This window comes from Tupaia chinensis, unplaced genomic scaffold (assembly GCF_000334495.1).
Source record: "Tupaia chinensis unplaced genomic scaffold, TupChi_1.0 Scaffold000418_1, whole genome shotgun sequence".
NCBI lineage: Eukaryota > Metazoa > Chordata > Mammalia > Scandentia > Tupaiidae > Tupaia > Tupaia belangeri.
Window position 1 is genome coordinate 797801 of NW_006159923.1, and position 16199 is coordinate 813999.

The window sequence follows — 16199 nt, forward strand, 5'->3', positions numbered from 1 at the left end:
CTCTCTGGTCAAATTGTTTAAAATAAATAAAGTTAAATTTAAAAAAAAATATTTTAAATCTCTCTTAAAAAAAAGAAAAAATTATCAGAGGCCTTCTTGAGCGATGCCATTAATTTCCCCATGACCCGCCTCATGCGTGTGCTACTCGAACCCCTTGTCTTGCCTTTATTCTTTATAGCACTGATCCCAACCTACCTCAGTTCATGTTTTCTGTTCAGTTTCCATCTCTACCAACTGAAATCTCAGCTCCATAAAAGCAGGAACCTTGCTTTCTTTCACAACTAGATCCACAGTCATAACAGTGCCTGACATACCGTATGATATTTTTCTAATGCATATTTATTGAGTGAATCCATGCTACAAATTCAGAACGTGAAGTGCAGGCTGAGTTAGCAGCCTGTTCTTAGCTATCCAGTAGGTGAGCGGTGAGGCCAGAACTTAAGTGCTGGTCTAGGACACCTCTGTCCTCTAGGGCCTGAGAGCCTACGCCTCATCCTCACACACACACACACACGCACACACACACACGTGAAGTTACCTGGTGGCACATGACCCAAGACCAGGAGAGCCACAATGAGCAGATACAGCTGTGTCATGGCCACAGGCCTCTGGAGGTTGTGGAGGAGAGGAACCGAGAGAGCTGAGCCTTGCAGCTCACCCCCAGCCTTTATTGGGCTGCAGGTGAAGGAAGGGCTGTGGGCAGCCAACCTAAGCGGGAGAATGAGATGTGTGGCCCCAGGACTGGGACTCAGCCAGCTACGTGGGAATAGGGCAGCCGCCTCTTCCAGAGGCTGCTGAGCTCTTGAACTGGGGAGGCTGCTGAGCTCTGAAGCTGGGGACAGAATTTTCTGAGACAATGGCTGTGAACAGAAACTGGACATCTTCCTGGGACCAGCAGTTAGCATAATGGCTATGTCGCTGGACTCCCATGTAGTCGACCACAGTTCGAGTCCCGGACCCAGTGGCTTAAACTCACACTGGGTGTGTGTGTTTGCATGCCCAAGATCCCGAGAGGAGAATAAAGGAGAAGGAATTGCGGCATGGCCATCCACCCTGGGGGGAGATTTCTCGCTTTCCATCTCTCTGTCTCTCTGTCTTTCTGGTGAGCTCACACGCCCTATAGCAAAAACCTCTCCAAAAAGAAAAATAGAAAAAGAAAGAAACAACATCTTCCTCACCTGAAAGGGAGGGGAGAGCCTTGACTTGAGAGGGACCTAGTTGAGTCCTAGTGTCCTTTCCCACACATTGCTGAGACCTTGGTCAAGTCACTTACCCTTTCGGAGTCTCAGGCTGTCATCTAGGAAGCGATGACAAGCCTTCCTTACAAAGCTAATAAATGGAGGTGTCTCTTCTAACGCCAAGCAGCTGGGACTAGAATCCACTGGCCCATCTGGAGAGCATGTATCGGGCTGGCTCTGTTACGGAAGCCAGATCACACCTGGCAGGCCGAAGTTCAGATCTCAGCCCTGGCATGGCAGCTTGATAAATGCACCAGGCATACGTGCATGCCCCAAATCCTGACAGGGTGGAGAATGGAAGAGAAAAGATTGTAGCATGACCATATCCCTTTGGGGGTGCTTTCTCTCTCTCTCTGGTGAGCACACACATCTTCCAAAAATTAAAAAAATAAAAATGTGTTTATGCCTACTGTAAAATGAGAAGGTGAGCCAAGCTCCATGGCTGGTTGGGGCAGCCAGATTCCACATGACCAACCCAGCAGTTTGAGGCTCAGACCTAGTGGTTTGAGAAACACACCAGGCACATGTGTATGCATGCCCAAATCCCAAAATGAAAGAGAGATGGAAGAGAAGGGATTGTGGTGTGACCATTCCCTATGGGGGGGGCGGGGGGATATTGTCTCTCTCTCTCTCTCCCTCCCTCTTTCTCTCTCTATTTCTCTCTCTCTGACAAGTACATGAATCCTCTGGCAAAATTTTCATCCTAAATGGAAAGAGTAGGGTAAGTAAGTGGCATGGAAGTTAAGGTAACTGAATCTCATGTGGCTAGCTGTGTGGTTTGGGTCCCAGACCCAGTGACTTGAAAAACACACCAGATGTATGTGCACATGTGCCCAAAATCTCTAGAGGAAAAGGAAGGAGAAGGGATTGTGGTGCGGCCATCCCCTCTGGGGAGTGATTTCTCTCTCTCTCTCTCTCTCTCTCTCTCTCTCTCTCTTTCTCTGGCTAGCACTAATGCCCTGTAGCAAACAAACAAAAAAAAAAAAAAGAGGGGGGATAATAGTCTCTACCTCATAGCCATTAATTGCTATCTAATTTAGAGAATTAAGTGAAATAATGGGGATTCTTAAAGTGTGGTCCCCAAACCAGCAAGCAGCAGCAACACCCAGAACTTGTTGGAAAAGCAAATTCTTGAGCCCTACCCCAAACCTACAGAATCAAAAGCTGTGGGGGTGAGGGATGGGGTCCTACCGAGCTGTGGTTTAACAAGTTCTCCAGGTGATGGCACCAACACTTGAGCACCACTGGTATAGCGTATGTACAGAGCTTAGATGGTGTCTGTACACAGGCTTATTTTTTACTTTTTTTTTGGAGAGGTTTTTTGTTTTTATTTTGTTTTGTTTTGTTGCTATAGGGCGTGTGCGCTCGCCAGAGAGACAGAGAGAAATCACCCCCCGGGGGGATGGCCACACCACAATCCCTTCTCCTCCATTCTCCTCTCGGGATCTTGGGCATGCATGCACACGTGCCCGGCATGAGTTTAAAGCCACCAGGTCCAGGAATCGAACCGCGGTCGACTAGATGGGAGTCCAGCGACATACCCATTATGCTAACTGCTGGTCCCTGTACGCAGGCTTCTAAGTCACATAGTGAAAGATGAGAAGGAGAAAGAAAGCATTTCCCCGGCAGAGAAACAGAATGTGCCTGAAAGAATGGGGCCTGGACTTGCTTGGAGGGGAGCAGTTGAAATGACCCTGCAGAAGACATGATGAGTTGTACTGTAGTCAACAGAAGAGACTGTATGGGTTTTTTTTGGCTTTGTTTTTGTTTTCATTTTTTCGGAGCCAGCAGATGGTGTAATGGTTACAGCGTTGGACTCCCATGTAGTTGACCACAGTTCAAGTCCTGGGCCTGGCAGCTTAAAACTCACACTGGATATGTGTGAGTGCATACCCAAGATCCCTAGAGAAGAAGGGATTGTGGTGTGGCCCCCCGCCCCCCCCCAGGGAGTGATTTCTCACTTTCTGTCTCTTTCTCTCTCTGTCGCTCCAGTGAGTGTGCACACCCTATAGCAAAAATCTCTCTTTAAAAAATTTTTTTAAAAAAGAGGTTGTATTTTTTTTAATTATGTTTTTATGTTGTGAAAGAAGAAGAAAGACAGGGACCCCCAACAAGGATTCCCACCCCCAGGCTCTGCCAGTCCAGATCATGGGCACATGCGTGTATGCCCAGCATGTTCAGAGGGACCTGTTACGTGAACCCAGCACCTTTCTCATGTGCATCCAGTGTGTTACTGCTGCACCACCTCCTGGCCCCTAAAAGTTTTTTTGAGCAAGGATGTAATCTGTTTGGATAATAATGTTGTCCTTTTTTTTTTTTTTTGGAGTCGTTTTTGCTATAGGGTGTGTGCATTCGCCAGAAAGACAGAGAGAAACAGAGAGATAGAAAGCAAGAAATCACCCTACAGGAGGGATGGCCACACTGCAATCCCTTCTCCTCCATTCTCCTCACGGGATCTTGGGCACGCATGCATATGTGCCGGCGTGAGTTCAAGCCACTGGGTCTAGGACTTGAATAGCTGTCGACTGCATGGGAGTCCAGAGACATAGCCATTATGCCAACTGCTGGTCCCGATTTTGTCTTTTATTATTATCATTATTACTAGTGGATGTGTACACTCAGCAGAGAAAGACAGACAGATGGGGGTGGGATTCAGACCCCACAATCCCTTTGCCACCATCTCTTCATTCTGTCAGGATTTGGGGCATGCATGCACACGTGCACATGTGTTTTTCGAGCCTCAGAATTGGGATTCAAACCACAACTGACCATGTGGGATTCGGGTCCCTTAGTCACCAGGCCACAGAGTCGATTCCAGATAACAGTTTTAAATAAAGAAAATGAAACTTGAAGAGGCGAATTAACTTCCTAAGATCATGGAGCCACAGAGTTGCAGGGCTGGGACTGGAAGTCAAGTCACCTCACTCCCCAACAATGACGGTGCTGCACCACACACAGCCATCTTGCAGGTGGGGAAGGGAGGTTCAGAGTGCCAAGCCCCGGAAGGAAGCCAGGCCTGAGTCAGTTCAGCATCTGCCCCAGACCTGCGTGGGCTGAGCCGTTCTACTGGGCTGCCATGGGTGCTTTTCAAGCTGGACACTTGGACCCCCTCAACCATGACAATGAGCCCACCCACAGGTACAGCCTGGTCGCCATGGCCCCACATACATACACACCCCTGTCCCTCAATACCCAAAGGGAAGCACTTGACTCAAAGAGCCTGGATCCTGGACCCACAGGTCAACATGACCAGGGCCCTGCAGCCAACTTCTATACCAAGATCAGTGTCTCTTTCCTCCTCCTACATGTCTGAGAAAAGTTTATAAAAGAAAGAAAGAAAAGCCCTGAACCATAATAGAAAGGGACAGTAGGCTGAAAGGCAGAGACCTGAGACCCAGGACCAGCTAATCCTGCTGGCAAGTGAATGATGCCTAAGCAAGATGTTCAGGGCCAGCTGCTGGCTCGTGGTTGCAGAGACTGGATTCCACACAGCCAGCTGGACAGTTCAAGTCCCAGAGCCCACAGCTTGAAGAACACACCAGGCATACATGCTCAAAATCTCAAAAGGAGAAATAGAGAAGGGATTGCGGCAAGAGCATCTCCCATGGGGGATGATTTCTTACTTTCCTTGTGTCTCTCTGCCTCTCTCCAGAAAGTGCACACACCCTCTGGCAAATTTTTAAAAAAGAAAGAACAAATAGGATAGTCAAAACTCTTCGGTGCAAGACTTTCTGAGCTCTCTCTTCCCCCAACCCATCACCCCAAATTAGTTCTCCCTCCAAAGCAGTTTCTCAAGGTGGGGTCCACCACCTCTCTGTATCAGGATCACCCGGACCCTTGTTTAAAATGTAGATTCCTGAACCCCTTTCCCCTCTTTAGCTCGGTAGAATCCTCCTCTCTTGGAAGATGGCTCTGGGAACGTGTAACAAGTTCCTCAAGTGGTTTTACTCAGAGCCAAAGGGGCATCCTCTGCCGTTGCAGAGGTGGATACATAGCTGGGGATCCAGAGCCCCCACGCTAGCCCTCTCATGTCTCCCACCCCAACACCCACAACACCGCCACCCCTAGCCAAGGCGTCGAACTGGAGGCAGCCGGTTGGTTGAGCTTTGCACTCAGAAAAGTGCTTGAGCGACCAAGGCCTTGGGGCGGGGACCCCAGGGCGGCCCAAATGGGGCGGGGCTGGATGGGGCGGGGTGGGGGCTCCTCCCCCGGCCCGGGCTGCTGGGCTGGACCGCCTGAGGGGCTGCGAGCCGAGGCCAGTGGGACTGTCTGGAGCACCCCGCAGCTGAGACAGCGGGAGACCCTAGACCCCTCCCTACGCCAAGGTAAAGCTGCGCGCAGCCGCTGCCAACTTGCAGAAGTTGGAGCGGAGTTCCTCCGGCGCCTGCATGGGGATCTGCAACGCAGGCGGGGCGGGGGGCCTCGAAACCGCGTCCTAGGGGGTGACGTCCTCAGACTCGGAGCCGGGAGGGTTGGGTAGGCTCGGACAAGGACCTCCACCTTAGGGACTCACATCCAGAACCTCCGGGCTGGGAAAACTCGGACCCAGATTCCGGGAACAGCATATGCGTCCCAGAGCCTGTGGGCTCCTCTTTCCGTCCCTCCCCTCCGCTCGAACCCTGACCTGATCTATCACCAAACCTGGGGCCCGGCCAGCTCTCAGCCCCGGCCCCACGACAGCAGCTGAAGGCCATCACGCCGGCCGCTCCTGAATTTTTCACGCAGGGGGCGGGCCAGACACGCTGTTCCCATGGCACCAGGGCACTCGGGTTACAGCCAGAGGGAACCCCCAGACTCTCCTTGCCCTTCTGTAGGACCAACCACTCCGTGGTCCTGCCGCTTCCTCAGACCCCTTGGAACTGAGGAGAGGAAGTAAATCACCAGGGGCCTTCAACCCTCTGCTACACCCCCAACCCAGAATCGTGTGAGAGAGACGGTGGGGGAGATGGGGCAATTCAGATGCCTTTCAAAAGGAGGGCCTCCTATTCTAAGTGGGAGGGGGAGGCGTGTGTATATGGGGTGCATGTGCATGTGCGGACATCCCACCTGGCTGCTCCCCTTCTGCCTGGCTGTATGGATGGCAGATGACCCCGGGTGGGTCATCCTTAAGGCAAGGGAACCTGCCCTTGTGCATGCGTGCCTGTGTGTGTTCACGACCTGGGCACTCACCTCTTCCAGGCAGACCCAGGTTTACCCTGGGCCTGAAACCAGAAAGTACTGCGCCCAGGGAGCTGAGGCGCCTGACTGTTCCTCCAGTTGAACAAGAGAGAACTCTGGAGGAAGCCAACCAAGCAGCTCCCCAGGACCCTATAGAAGGGACTCAAAGCAACTGGCTCACTGCCCATTCCCAGGAACGAGTTAGGAGCAAGCAAAGCTCCCCCCACCAAGAAATGACACTAAACACCCAGCAGGAAGCAAAGACCACTCTGCACCGGCGAGCCAGCACCCCACTGCCTCTGTCTGGCCGGAACCGCCTACCTGTACCGCACAGCACCCTGTGCACAGCACCCTCCACTCAAACCCAGCATCCCCGGCTGGGCCAGTCGGCCTCCCTCAACCCTCCCACCCAGAGACCTTCTCCTGCCCCTGAAAGTTGGTCCTCTGAATCCAGCGACTCTGAAAGCTCCTGGGAGACTCTCTACCGTGTGGTGCTGCTTGGAGATCCCGGCGTCGGAAAGACCAGCCTGGCCAGCCTGTTTGCTGGGAAGCAAGAGCGGGACCTCCATGAGCAGCTGGGAGGTAGGGGCCCTGTGGGCTGGGCTGGGATGCCGCCAAAGGAGTGAAAGCCCTGTCACCAGGGCCTCAGGGCTGCCAAGAACAGGTGTACAAGTCACACACTGTTCAGCCCTAAGGAGCGTCATTCACATCAGGACAGGAGAACGGTACTCCGCTCTGAGTTGTGTGGGCACAGCTTTGCACAATGATCCCGGCTCTGGGGGAGGGAAAGTGCTAACATAGAATGAGAAATTTGCCAGTTTCTTATGGGTAAAGGATGTAGGATTTATTTGCATGTCACAAGAGGGGCAATTCTGATTGAGTATCCAAACATGGTGGGCTCGCACTCAGCTTCAATTCCCCTGCCCTCAGATCCTCCCCCCAGGCCCATAGAAACCCACCCATGGCCACCATCACCTGCAGCAAAATGAAGATCCTTCTGAGAATGGAGGCTCTCAGGCCCAAATTCTGGGCTCTAGGTGGCCTTATTCCCCAAAAAATGCAGTGAGCTGAGAGGGCCAGGGCCCCCCCGGGGAGATGGAGGATGGGGAAAGGATAGAAGTATGAAGATGGCCTCCTGAGGACTGGCCGAGAGAACACAGGGCGAATCAGGAGGCGAGTTGGTTGAAAGCAGAGAGATGGTGGGGACAGTGTGGTCGGGCTCCTTCTCCAGCCTTGACCCCCAGAGTGAAGACCCTGTGGGAGGTGTACCTAGGTACACCTGTGTGTGTTACACATGGAGAGACTGAGGCCCAGAGGGGGTAACATAACTGTCTGCAGCACACACTAAGCCAGAGACAGAGCAGGACTGGAAGAACTTTAACCCTCAGCCAATTTTAACCCGCACCCTTCACTCATTCCATCAAACCAGCTTCTGAGCACCTACTATGTGCCAGGTACTATATTGACACCTACTATGTGCCGGGTACTATATTGACATGGGCTCCTCAGGGAGCTTCTTGACCTACCACAAGAGACAGACATCAAAAAAGCATATGAACATTTCCAAAGAGAAGTGGAGGGGGTGATGTGACCAGAAAGGAAGCTAGGGACACCCCCCCCACCCTCCTAGGCCTGCCCTGCCTTCCTGAGATCCTGCTCTCCCCTCGGTTGCAGGAGATGTATATGAGAGGACCCTCACCGTGGATGGAGAGGACACCACACTGGTGGTCGTGGACACCTGGGAGGCCGAGAAACTGGTATGGCACTGTAGGTGGGATCTGCGGGGAGGGTGGTGAGCCTACTACCAGACTCCTGGCCCTTCCTGAGACACCACAGAGCAGGGTCCAGTGGGGGCCCTCCTCAGCAACCCCCCAAAAAATCCACATGCCCTAAGCAGTCTTCCCAATCAGAGACAAAAACCTCATGACCTTGACCTCACTCCACTAGCTTCCCCTACTTTTTCCTTCTCCCTCCACTGATCCCCTCCCAGCAGCCACCCCAGGATGTGCCTCTCCCCCAGAACTCTTGTCATTGTCACCCTCATGCCACCTCACCAACCCACTTGTGCAGAAGGATCACTGGAGTTGACACCAACGTGCCTAAGGTTGAACCCTTCCCTTTTTTCTTTTTCTTAGTATTTGTGTAGCTTTGTGTAATCAACTATCCACTCTGAGCTTCAGCTTCCTCATCTGATAAATGGGTCAGTCATTCCTGCCTTGCTCATCAGTTATTCATTTTTTAATTCTTATGCAATTTCAGAGGTGAGCCCAGTTTGGAGCATGAAAAAAATGCTGAACGGGGGTGAAGAATTGTAGATGATAATTCTTATTCATTATAACTTGGTAGCTTGTGAAGAAGAAAATCAAAGAGTAGTCTTCCCTAACCCTTCCAAAGTGGGAAGAGAGCAACTGGCAGGGACATGTTGCTATTGTTATTTTCTTTCTTTGCATTTGGTTTTTAGTTTTTATGTAAGATACATGCACTCACCAGACAGACAGAGAGAGAGAGAGAGAGTGAGAAATCATCCCCCAGGCCGGATGGCCATGCCACAATCCCTTCTCATTCATTCTCCTCTCAGAATCTTGAGCACATATGCACACGCACCTGGCATGATTTTCAAACTGCCAGAACCAGGACTTGGACCTCAGAGTGGCCATGTGTCATCTAGTGCCTTAACCTCCGAGCCACTGGTTGATCCTCCTTTTACTATTATCTTGTTTGGATTTTCTTTTGCTACACAGGTAATATGTAGGGTCTTCGAAAAGTTCATGGAAAATGCACATTATGGCAAAAAATATACATAGATTTCCATTTTTTTGTGCCAAAATAAAATTGTATTTCAATTACATTTTACTGTGAACTTTTTTTAACTGCCAGAGGGCACACGTGCTCACCAGACAGAAACAGAGAGACAGAGAAGGAGAAAGTGTGGTCATATCTCAGTTTCTTTCTCCTCCATCTCTCCAAATGGTCAGGATTTAGGGCATGCACATGCACACACACACAGACAGAGAGATAGAGAGAGAGAGAGAATGTCTTTCAAGACATTGAGGCAGGATTCATACCTTGATCAGTCATATGGGATCCGGCTACTTTAATCACTAGACCACAAAGCCAGCCTCATAAACTTTTTTTAAGAGGTTTTTGCTATAGGGTGCATACGCTCGCCAGAAAGAGAGAGACAGAAAGGGAGAAATCACCCCCCAGGGGGGATGGCCATGCCACAATCCCTTCTCCTCCATTCTCCTCTTGGGATCTTGAGCATACACGCACACGCGCCCGGCATGAGTTTAAGCCACCGGGTTTGGAATTCAAACCACAGTTGATTGCATGGGAGTCCAGCAGCATAGCGATTATACCAACTGCTGGTCCCAGTCCCATAAACTTTTTAAAATTATTTATTCCCTGAGCAACAGAGAGAGAGAGACAAACAGTGGGGGAGAAGGAGAGATAAGCCCCACCAACAGGGTCCTCATTCTGCAGTGACCCCCCCACTCTCAGCTAGCCTGGATCAGTACTTGGTGTGCTCAGGGGGTTCACGGAACACAAACCCAGCACCTTTCCCACACACATCCCATTGTATCACCACTGCCTGATCCCAATTTTCCCATGAACTTTTTAAAGTCCCTTTTACATACTTGTAAAACTTTGAGGAAATACACCTAAGCAAAGAGAAAAATCTAAAAATCCCTTGGGGTCTCATCTCTCTAAGGAAGTAAGCACCAAAGCTCTCAGATAGCAAGCGGAATTCAAACCTAGATCTACAGAACCCCAGAACCTGTACCCTATGCACTAAGACTGCCCCTCTCCACCCCGCTGGGAGTTTCACCCTCTGAACCTTCAGCCCAGGTGTCGCTCCTTCACTCACTCACTCATTCATTCAGAAATACTTGCTGGTGTCTGTGATGGGTCAGGACATTGGAGAGAGTGGTGAGGCTGACGTGACCCCTGCCTGGTTTCGTGGAGCTCACAGGCTGATGAGAGAAGGTCTACTTTTTAGATGCAGTTGAGCATCTTGTGGAGTGGAGTCAAGTAAGTTAAGAAGAGTGGTCTGGGGACCAGCAAGTGGCATAGTGGTTTAGGCACTGGACTTCTACATGGCTGGCTACAGTCTGAGTCCCAGATCTGGTGGCTTGAAACTCACACCAGGCACATGTCCAGAATCCCTAGAGAAAAATGGAGAAGGGATTACGGTATGGTCATATCCCCTGGGGGGGTGATTTCTCACTTTCTGTCTCTCCAGCAAAAGCATATGCCCTATAGCAAAAACTTTTCTTAAAAAAAGGGGACCAGCAGATAGTGTCCCTGGACTCCCACATGGTTGACTACAGTTTGAGTCTTGAACCTGGCAGCTTGAAACTCACACTCGGCGCGTGTGCGTACATGCCCAAGATCCCAAGAAGAAAATGGACAAGACGGGATTGCAACATGGCCACCTCTCCTGGGGGTGATTTCTCACTTTCTGTCTTTCTGTTTCTCTCTGTCTCTCTGGTGAGCACACATGCCTTAGAGCAAAAATCTCTTTCTCTCTCTCTCTCTCTATATATATATATAATTTAATTCTTAAAATTTAATTAATTTATTTATTTTAATTTGACCAGAGAGAGAGAGAAAAAGAGAAAGAGAGAAAGCAAGCCACCAGGTCCAGGACTCAAACCATAGTCAGCCATGTGGGAGTCCAGCACCCCAACCACCATGCCACCTGCTGACCCCTATTATTATTATTTTTTAAATTTGCTACAGGGCATGTGCACTTACCAGAGAGTGACAGAGAGAGAGAGAAAAAAAAAAAAGCAAGAAAGCAAGCCACCAGGTCTGAGACTCAAACTACGGTCAGCAATATGGGAGTCCAGCGCCCTAGCCAGCATGCCACCTACTGGCCCAGACCACATTCTCATTGGGTTCCTATCTACCAATACATGTACCAACTGACTTTTGTAATTCTAACGCAGGACAAATTTTCCATTTTCCATATGTATTTGTGCAATGAAAGATTGAATGGTCAAGACCCACCCTCTTGTTCTACAGATGGGCAAATTGGGACCCAGAGGGAGGAAGAAACCAGTCCATAATCAAGGTCAAGACCCACATCTGTGTGACTCCATCCCAAGGTTACCTGGCCTGGGGTGTGATCAATAGGCTGTTAAGAACTTACCTAGAACTTATCCCCCATCCCTTCCTTCTTACCTGCCTTTCTTTCTTCCTTTTTTAGTTCTATGTTTAGTTGACACATAATCATACATATTTATGAGGTACAGTGTAATGTTCTGATACATGTATACATTCTGCGGTCATCCATTCAGGGTACTTAGCATCTCCTCATCTCAAATCTCTGTATTTCCTTGTGTGGGAACATTCAAATTCCTCTCTTCTAGCTGCTTTGAATATACAATAAATTATTATAAACCATAGTCATCCTACTGTGCTCCAGAACACTAGGGCTTAGTCCTCCTCTGTGACCATAATTTATACCCACTAGCCAACCTCTCCCCACCCCACCCCCACTCTCCTTCCTAGTCTCTGGTAATGGCCGTCTGCTCTCTGCTTCTATGAATGCGGTCAACTTTTTTTAGCTTCCACATATGAGCGAGAACATGTGGTATTTGTTTTTCTGTGCCTGGCTTATATCACTTGATATTGAGTTGTTGGAAAAGTTATGACACATTTTTACGTAGACAAATGTAGAAAAATGACATCATGACTTTTCCAACAACCCAAAATAATGTCCTCCAGGCCCATCCATGTTGCCACAAATGATAGGATTTCATTCTCTCATGACCGAAGAGTATTCCATTGAGTGTATTGTATACACACTGCGTTTTCTTTACCCACTCACCTGTTGATGGACACAGGTTGCTGATTCCACACCTTGGCTGCTGTGAATACAGAACTCATCCCCCTCCCCTTTAACAACATGGTCCAGGAATCTGAGTACTTAGCATATCCATCATCTCAAATCTCTTTAAAATGCTTTACTATTCTTATTTGGCTTTCAAAAACTTTCTCTGGCTTCTTTCCACCCCAGCCCCACAACCTATGCTTCCACCACTCCAGGCCTTAACTCTGACTGCTCCTCTCTCTAGAATCTCTTCCCTCCTCCTTGGCCTGCTCATCATTTCAAGTCCCACTCACCAGTCCACTGTGAAGTCCTCCCATACTCTGCCAGGTTAACTAGGTCTGGCCTCCCCATCTCCCTCCCATGACTCTTGAATCCACTTACATATACCTGTTTTTTGTGTCTTTTTTTTTTTTTTTTTAAGATTTTTGCCATAGGGCGCATGCACTCACCTGAGAGAGAAAAAGAGAGGGAAAGTGAGAAACCACCCACTGGGGGATGGCTATGCCACAATCCCTTCTCCTCCATTCTCTCAGGATTTGGGACATGCACATGTGCCTGCCATGATTTTCAAGCCACCAGGTCTGGGACTCAAACTCTGGTTGGCCAGTGGGAGTCCAGTGCCTTAACCACCACACCACCTGCTTGCCCCACTGCATATGCCTCTTAATGGTACTTACCATACTGCATTATAGCTCTCCATTTCCATAGCCTCCCAGCCAGACCATGAGCTTCTGGAAGACATGACCTATTTATTAGTCAGCTATAAGGTAACTACCGAGGTGGTCCAGCCTCAGAGCTTTCCCTGACAAAAGATCATCCTCCAGAGCAGACTATGAAAACACTAGTTCTTTCCTTTCCTTGGCCAAATGACTTGGAAGGACTCTACTCCTTTAAAGTTCCCTTTGCCGGCTCATCCCCTTCTGAACTGGCACTCCACAGGGGCTCCTTCACCTCCCTCCCTTCAAAACTGTCCTGAAAAATGCCTTCCTGAAGTCAGCCTCCTGTTCTCACTTCTTTTCCTTTTTTTTTCTCTTAGTTCTGGATTACAGAGGGTCAAAAGAACTGTTCAGTAAGGCCTAACCCTCCTCAGAAACCAGACAAATGATCTGAACAAGCAAAGCCGGACCCTTCTTAGCAAGAAAAGGGAACAAGTAGGGGCCAGCCAGGTGGCATGGTGGTTTGGGTGCTGGATTCTCACATGACTGATCAGGGTTCGTGTACCAGACCTGGGGGCTTGCTTTCTCATTTTCCCTCTCTCTTTCTCTCTGGTGAACACACATGTTCCGTAACAAATTAAATAATAATAATAATGATAGATAGAATTAAATAAATAAGAAAGAAAGAAAAGGGACCAAGTAAATCTCTTGTCTCCCATGCTTAGCCTTCAGAAGTAAGCAACGAATGAAAGACTGCAGTGTCCTTAGCCCAATTTTTCAAGCAGAGAAACTGAAGCTTCAAGATCAGTGGTTTTCACAATGTGACCCAGGGACTTAAGGCAGAATTTGGCCCCCAGCCTGTCCAAGTATAAACCTCACCCTCACCTCACCCATTAGACTATCCCTGCCCCACATTTCTCAGCCAGGGCCTAGGCACCCTCTGAGGAGGGGCTGGGGTCCCTTGCCCACAGGACGAGAGCTGGACCCAAGAGTCGTGGCTGCAGGTGGGCAGCGCCTACGTCATCGTGTACTCCATCGCAGACCGGGGCAGCTTTGAGAGTGCCTCTGAGCTCCGCATCCAGCTGCGACGCACACACCAGGCAGACCACGTGCCCATCATCCTCGTGGGCAACAAGGCAGACTTGGCCCGCTGCCGGGAAGTGTCTGTGGAAGGTGAGCCCTCCACCCTGCCCTTCTCTCTCCGGCCCATCCTGCCCCTCTTCAAGTGCTCTTCATCTCTGTGACTGCTCCTGCCAACCCCTCCGTCCAAACCAACCCCTCCTCAGTCCTATCAAACCCACCTCCACTAATCCCACATCCCCCTCCCTCGGTATCCACTGCCTCTCCCCTACCCTGGCATCCACTTTAGCCTGGCCAGTCCCCATACTTCTCTGCCCCCACTCAATCAGGCCTCCTCATAGGGTGCCAGAATGTCCCAGAACCAGAGCTGACTGTCACTTCTTTGCTTAAAAATTTTCCTATGTCTCCCTCTGGCCTTAATCAAAGACACTTTATCCAGACATGATAGGCCCCACCAAGAAACACGCTGCACACATGTGTGTGTGTGCCCCAAATCCCAAAAGCAAAGAGAAGTGAGGGATTCCAGTGTGGTCATTCTCCACAGGGGTGCTTTCTCACTTGCCCTCTCTTTCTAGGTCTCTGTCTCCCACAGGGCAAGCACACACACCCTCTGGCAAAATTTGAAAGAAAAAAAAAAGGCTTACATTTGAAAATCAAAACGAAAACACTTTTATTGGCTCCAAAATACAGTGAGAAAAATTATAAACTCAAATTTCACAAAGCCCTGTCTACAAAATATAATACTGTTAGCCAGCAACTACCCAGACCTCAAGTTGCAAGTTCCCAGACCTCATCCCAAACCTACATAATCAGAATTCCTGAGGGTGGGCCCAGGATACTGCATTTTAACAAGCTCCTCCAGGGTTATACACAGTAATACACAGCTGATTAGACCTCTTACCTGACGTCCAGTTTGGTCCCTAGCTGTCCTAGCTTCCCTGTCTTCCCAACCTCATTCCACTACAGGTATCAGTCACTAGCCTAGGAACTAACTCCTGAAAGCCCGGCCTGATTTATCTACGACTCCCCTGACACCAGTACTAGGTGTGGGCACACTGGATTAAAAACTGTTTCCGATTGAGACTGAACACACCTCTCTCTCTCTTTCACCGCTTTTGGTTATGGCTCCTGCACCCCGCTCGTCTGACACCGCCTCGGCAGAGGGCCGCGCCTGCGCAGTGGTGTTCGACTGCAAGTTCATCGAGACTTCAGCTACTCTGCAGCACAACGTGGCCGAGCTCTTCGAGGGCGTAGTGCGCCAACTGCGCTTGCGCCGCCGGGACTGCGCGGCCCAGGAGCCACCTGCACCTAGGAGGCGGGCCAGCCTTGGCCAGCGCGCGCGTCGCTTCCTGGCGCGTCTGACGGCCCGTAGCGCCCGCCGCCGGGCACTCAAAGCTCGTTCCAAGTCCTGCCACAACCTGGCCGTTCTCTGAGGCCTCCAGCCCTCTTGGGGGTGGAGAAACACTAGGATGCATTCTGGGCTCTTCCAATGCCAACAAGAGGCATAGGCAGCATTGCCTGGAGACAGCATCGTGGGTCTTGCTTGCCTCCTGCCTTAGTGGCTGGAGCATTGCCCAGAGCCAGAACCTCGGGGACCCCTCCACCCTGGAGAAGTGATGGACAGACTGTGGGGCAGAAGCCTCAAACTGGGCACAAACTAGGATTTTTTTTTTTTTTTTTTTTTTTTGTCTTTTAGTAGAAATCCTTCTAGGTTCTGGGCTCTGGCCAACCCTCGGAATCCCCTACAATAAACCATACAAGAAGGATGTCCTGTCTGAATGCTCAGACCTCCCTCCTTGGACTCTTGCAGATATGTCTCCACCTCCTGCTGTCCTGCCTACACTGGCTGCACACGGGTTTAGCCTGCTGGCCTGGGTGTCAGGGCCAATCAGTAAAGTCATTGGATCAATTATGTGCTCAGGCCCTCTTCCAACAACGGGGTATGATCCCTGCCCCAGGTCTTTGAAAGAGACATACTGAATCACAGTCGCAGTTCAGTGTAATGGCATGCTATTCAGCTCATTTAAAAGACTACAGATTCACAGATTATTATCTAGAAGGAATCTCAGCCCTCATCCTGGCAAGACTTGTAGAAGCTGGTGTCTGTTGAGAGCGTAATAAACTGTTGCAATTGTTAGTTAATCCTGACAACACCCGGGAGGAGGGAGCTGTTTTATTAATTAGGAGACTGAGATACAGGACAAGGAAGTCCTCATACCCAAGACCATA

The 16199-nt window shown here is 49.9% G+C and overlaps 2 protein-coding genes across 4 annotated transcripts in view; one reads left to right on the forward strand and one right to left on the reverse strand.

Moving 5' to 3' along the window:
- Positions 1-680, reverse strand: part of DEFB124 (defensin beta 124) — a 3538-nt gene extending 2858 nt beyond the window's left edge. Inside the window, exon 1 of the mRNA XM_027774268.1 lies at positions 539-680. Within this exon, the coding sequence (XP_027630069.1) occupies positions 539-596 (58 nt within the window). The 5' untranslated portion in view covers positions 597-680. The remainder of the gene's footprint in view (positions 1-538) is intronic.
- A 4778-nt stretch (positions 681-5458) lies between these two features.
- REM1 (RRAD and GEM like GTPase 1) lies at positions 5459-15641 on the forward strand. 3 transcript variants are annotated; one of them, XM_006154712.2, is made up of 6 exons: positions 5459-5563; positions 6053-6162; positions 6417-6977; positions 8070-8152; positions 13862-14063; positions 15132-15641. In XM_006154712.2, exons 3-6 carry the CDS (start codon positions 6629-6631, stop codon positions 15401-15403), a joined length of 906 nt encoding a protein of 301 aa, XP_006154774.1. In that variant the 5' UTR covers positions 5459-5563; positions 6053-6162; positions 6417-6628; the 3' UTR covers positions 15404-15641. The 3 variants fall into 3 exon arrangements, with proteins under 3 accessions (XP_006154774.1, XP_006154773.1, XP_006154776.1); XM_006154711.2 differs by lacking the exon at positions 6053-6162; XM_006154714.2 differs by lacking the exon at positions 6053-6162 and having other exon boundaries at positions 6421-6977.
- The last annotated feature ends 558 nt before the right edge of the window (positions 15642-16199 follow it).

Bases quoted from the DNA above. Each gene is read 5' to 3' on its own strand.
- REM1 (XM_006154712.2), top strand. From the start codon at position 6,629: ATGACACTAAACACCCAGCAGGAAGCAAAGACCACTCTGCACCGGCGA. The intron at 6,978-8,069 runs GTAGGGGCCCTG...CCTCGGTTGCAG, and splicing joins CCTCCATGAGCAGCTGGGAG to GAGATGTATATGAGAGGACC. The intron at 14,064-15,131 runs GTGAGCCCTCCA...CCGCCTCGGCAG, and splicing joins CCGGGAAGTGTCTGTGGAAG to AGGGCCGCGCCTGCGCAGTG.